Source organism: Limulus polyphemus, unplaced genomic scaffold, assembly GCF_000517525.1.
Source record: "Limulus polyphemus unplaced genomic scaffold, Limulus_polyphemus-2.1.2 Scaffold2085, whole genome shotgun sequence".
NCBI lineage: Eukaryota > Metazoa > Arthropoda > Merostomata > Xiphosura > Limulidae > Limulus > Limulus polyphemus.
Window position 1 is genome coordinate 143,626 of NW_013667695.1, and position 4,117 is coordinate 147,742.

Sequence of the window (4,117 nt, forward strand, 5' to 3'; positions counted from 1 at the left end):
AAAAACAAATTTGCATAAGAACGTTAAACAACTGACCTATTCGAGAATTAATGTTTAAGGATGCTTTTAGTTCTTTGTGTTCCTAAATATTCTCTTCGCAATTTGAGATAAGGTGGAGCAATTAATTAATATCGGTATTCTCGACAAATTATTTGAACGTCATAGTCGTTGGAAATTTGAATTTGTAAAAGATGGGTATTTTCAAAGAAAGTTTATCGGTTATCTTCAGTTTGGATATTTGGTATATCCAGGGTTATCAGATATCCTGGTTAAACTGAGATCGTTCCATTTTATATAAAACTACTATATTGTCTCCCCGTTTCTCTGTATCTCAGTGTGAATGTGATACGCACGATTTGTCATTATACTCGGCTCCTTTAAATATTGTTTGGAGAAACACCTGATAAAGACACCTCCAACGTTCTTTTTAACCTAACCTGTCACTGGGCAGCTGCAGTAATTGAGATTTGAAGACCTGACCAGCCTCGAAAAAGAAAACAACGAATTAACATTTTCTTTGAGTACGTTCAAGACAACTTAGTTGTATTTTTTATTCTATTTATTATCGTTTTAACTAGATAAGTCTTTAGCAAGTTTGGTTTATCTATGATTTTAAAACGCGCTACAATATACATCAGATTATTTAGCATATGGTAAAAAGTGTATTATTGTAATTCTAACTGTTTCAGTGCTGTTAAAATGTCATTTTATTTATATACTTTCTATGAAAGATTGTGCAGAATTTTTTTTCTCTACCTCTTTCTTTTATTTTATCGGTCTTATAGTGGGCAAGGGATAAGCTTACGGATATACAACGTTAAAAATCCGAGGTTCGATTCCCCCGTGATGAACAGAGCAAAGATTGCCTATTATGTAACTTTGCGCTAAAACAGATTGATTGTTTGGAATTAAGCACAAAGCTGCACAATGGGCTATCTGTGCTCTGCCCACCACGGGTATCGAAACCCGGTTTCTAGCGTTGTAAGTCCGTAGACATACCGCTGTGCCACTGGGGGGCCCGCGCTAAAACAGACAACTTATTCCGTCGTATCGTCGGCCGTGTATCATTCTTTTATTCTATTGTTACTATTGTGGACAGTTGTAGTTTGTTGAATTTTGTGCAAAGCTGTTCTAGGACTATCTTAATTTTGAGGTGATGGACTATAAGAAAGGCAGCTAGTTAACACCATCCAACGCTAACTTGCGGGTTACTCTAAATGTATATACAGTTAAACACATTCAATATTATTGAAAGTTTGAAGTAGATTAAGGGTTCCAATCTCAGGAATCCCGACCCCAAGATCCCGCATGCTGATGGGGCTTCCAAATCCCGGTATTTTCGGACTTGAGGAGTGTCAGTTATATCACTTGATTTTTTTTCTTCTCACAGTAGCGACACTTAACCAAACTGCATGAAAAGTGAGTGGTGTTGACTAGCTGGAATATCTCTAGTCTATCAGTTAAAAATTAGCAACAGGTAGCATAGGTAGCCCTCGAGTGGTTTTGCATGAAACTCATCAAACAAACAAAATCGTTAAGAGGCTCTGTAGTCACGTTGATCAACACTGTGGTTCATCAACCCTAATAATGTTGCCAACCACTGTTTGAAAACATGTGATACTTTTTACCAAAATCTGGGTTTTTTTGCATGATACTAGGAGCGCTGGAAGAGTTTCATTTATGTTTGCCTTAATATTCTTTATTAAACATTTAGAAACATCATTCTTAATTCGTCCATTGAGTGTGCTACCATCGAATTTGGAATTGTAGTTTTCCAGTACTCACTATTTGGCACTATCATTGAGCTGATATTCATTGGATCGACCGAAGCACTCTTGGACTCCTGTATCCATCCACAGTCGTTTCATGGCGCCAAGTAGTTCCTCAGAGAAGGGTTCTGTGTCTTCCATACGCGAAACAACTTCGAGAACTAGTTTAGCGTCGACCTGAAAAGAGATTTTGAAAAAGGAATTATAAAACTCAATTGTTAATTTTTTTAAAGAGCATCAAACTTTCACAGCAATTGTACGTGTGTTTTTCTTATAGCAAAGCCACATCGAGTTATCTGCTGTGTCCACCGAGGGGAATCAAATTCCTGATTTTAGTGTGGTAAATCCGGAGACTTGCCGCTGTCCCAGCGGGGGACCACAAAAATTGTAAAAACTTCATAAGTTGAAAGTTCACCAGATTAAATACATAAAATCTAAAGTATCATAGTGAAACTGAATAGGACATTATCCTGCTTATTTATTTGTAGCAAGTAAACTGGGCGTGTATGCACATAACTAACAAAAAAGTAACAAAATTTTTGAATAAAGATCAAACTTAAATGTTATGATTTCAAATTTAAAAATCTAATCTCCAGAACATTCACCAAGACAAAAAAAAAATATTGAAAATTAGTTTGCTCGGTAGTTTGGGCGCTTGACTAGCAATCTGCGGGTTGCGAGGGTTCGAATTCCTGTCATCGAACATGCTCGCCCTTTCAGCCGTGAGGGTCAGTTAAACTTTTCATTGGTAAAGAGTATTCCAAGAATCGGTGGAGGATAGTATTGACTAGCTGCCTTCCCTCTAGTAAATCACTTCTAAATTAAAGACGGCTAGAGCGTATAGCTTTTGAGTAACTAAATTCAAAAACAGTTGAACCTGAGAATAGTTTTACTCCGTCCCTTGAGAACGAAAAGCTTCATCTGTTGAAAGTAGTCATTTTTTATGTTTTGTTAAATCTTTAATGTTGTGTGCATTGGTTTCTGATATGCTAATGTTGTATTTTATGTATAAACGAAACTTGAGCTAAATTATCAAAGAAACATAAACCCTACTTTCAAAGTAAGATGAGCTAAAGTATTAAATACAGATAAAATAAGGTTTTTCAAGTAATATGAAATAGTTCTTTGGTTAAAATACACAAAAAGTCTAAAACGATATTAGCGAAATTTTAACGCAAACGTATAAAACGAAATCTGTTAAACTTTTAAGACAATGTTAACCAAACTTCTGACAAAAGATAAACTAAACTTCTAAATACAGATAAACCAAACATTTCAAAAGAAATAAGCTAGATTATTAGACTGTAAAGATAAAAAACTTTAAAAATATAAGTTAAATTAAGAAACAACAACGTATTTTACGTCCAAAATAAATCACATTTTTGATGCAAGATTTGACCAAAGTTTAGTTAAAGATCTAACCAAACGCTTAGAATATAATGAGCCACTCTTAAAGATTTACATTAGAATTACAAATCTTCAGTTAAAAGAAAACAAACTTTTAAATAAAGATAAAATTTTAAAATGATACGAGCGAAACTTATAATAAAACACATACTAACGGTTTTAAACCTATAATTTGGTGATGCGAACTTTTAATGAAAAGTATTTCAAATTTTTAAAACAAAATGTCCCAACCTTTTATAAAAACAACAACCTCGCTTATAAAACATATCTTTTTTTGTGTTTGTGTGGACATCTCTATTTGTGCTACTATGTTTATTGTGGACATCTCTAGACATCTTATTATGTTTAGCATGGACATCTCTATTCATGTTGTTATGCTCGGTGTGGACGTCTCTATTCGTGTTTTTATGTTTAGTGTGGACATCTCTAGACATTTTAAGTAATCAAGGAAAATTGATAACTAACACCTTTCTCTTCAGTTTCTCTAGTTATTTTATTGTTTTCATTGGCAGAAGATATGTAAATTTGGAGACCAGGATAAGAAGATAATTAAATCAAGGCTAAGACAACAATCAGCTTGCTGATGGAATTCGATCATAGTGGTTGTCAACGCTTTTATCTTTACGTAAACTCTCTTCACATTTCTTTCTTGTAATAAAGTTACTATAGTATCTTTCTAAAAGTTCATCTTTAAAGGTCACTTGGTGCTGCAACATCACGATCCATGTAGAAGAGCCTTTCTAAAAATAGTTTATGATATTGACAAGTTGCTGTGTTTACCGTACAAAGTCTGATTGGTGCTCGTATTGATCACGCTAACGCGGACTTCATAGTACGAGTATATGCTCCTTAACCTAGCAAAATATTAATAGGACAAAGAGCACGTATCAGTCATTTGTTGTAATTCAGATTACAGTTAATTATGATATCCGAAAATTAAC

General features: G+C 34.2%; 1 protein-coding gene across 1 annotated transcript in view; it reads right to left on the bottom strand.

Annotated features, from left to right (window-relative positions):
• Window positions 1–4,117, bottom strand: part of LOC106465881 (guanine nucleotide-binding protein G(o) subunit alpha) — a 68,017-nt gene that overhangs the window by 29,993 nt on the left and 33,907 nt on the right. Inside the window, exon 4 of the mRNA XM_013926121.2 lies at window positions 1,786–1,946. Coding sequence (XP_013781575.1) covers window positions 1,786–1,946 — 161 coding nt within the window. The remainder of the gene's footprint in view (window positions 1–1,785; window positions 1,947–4,117) is intronic.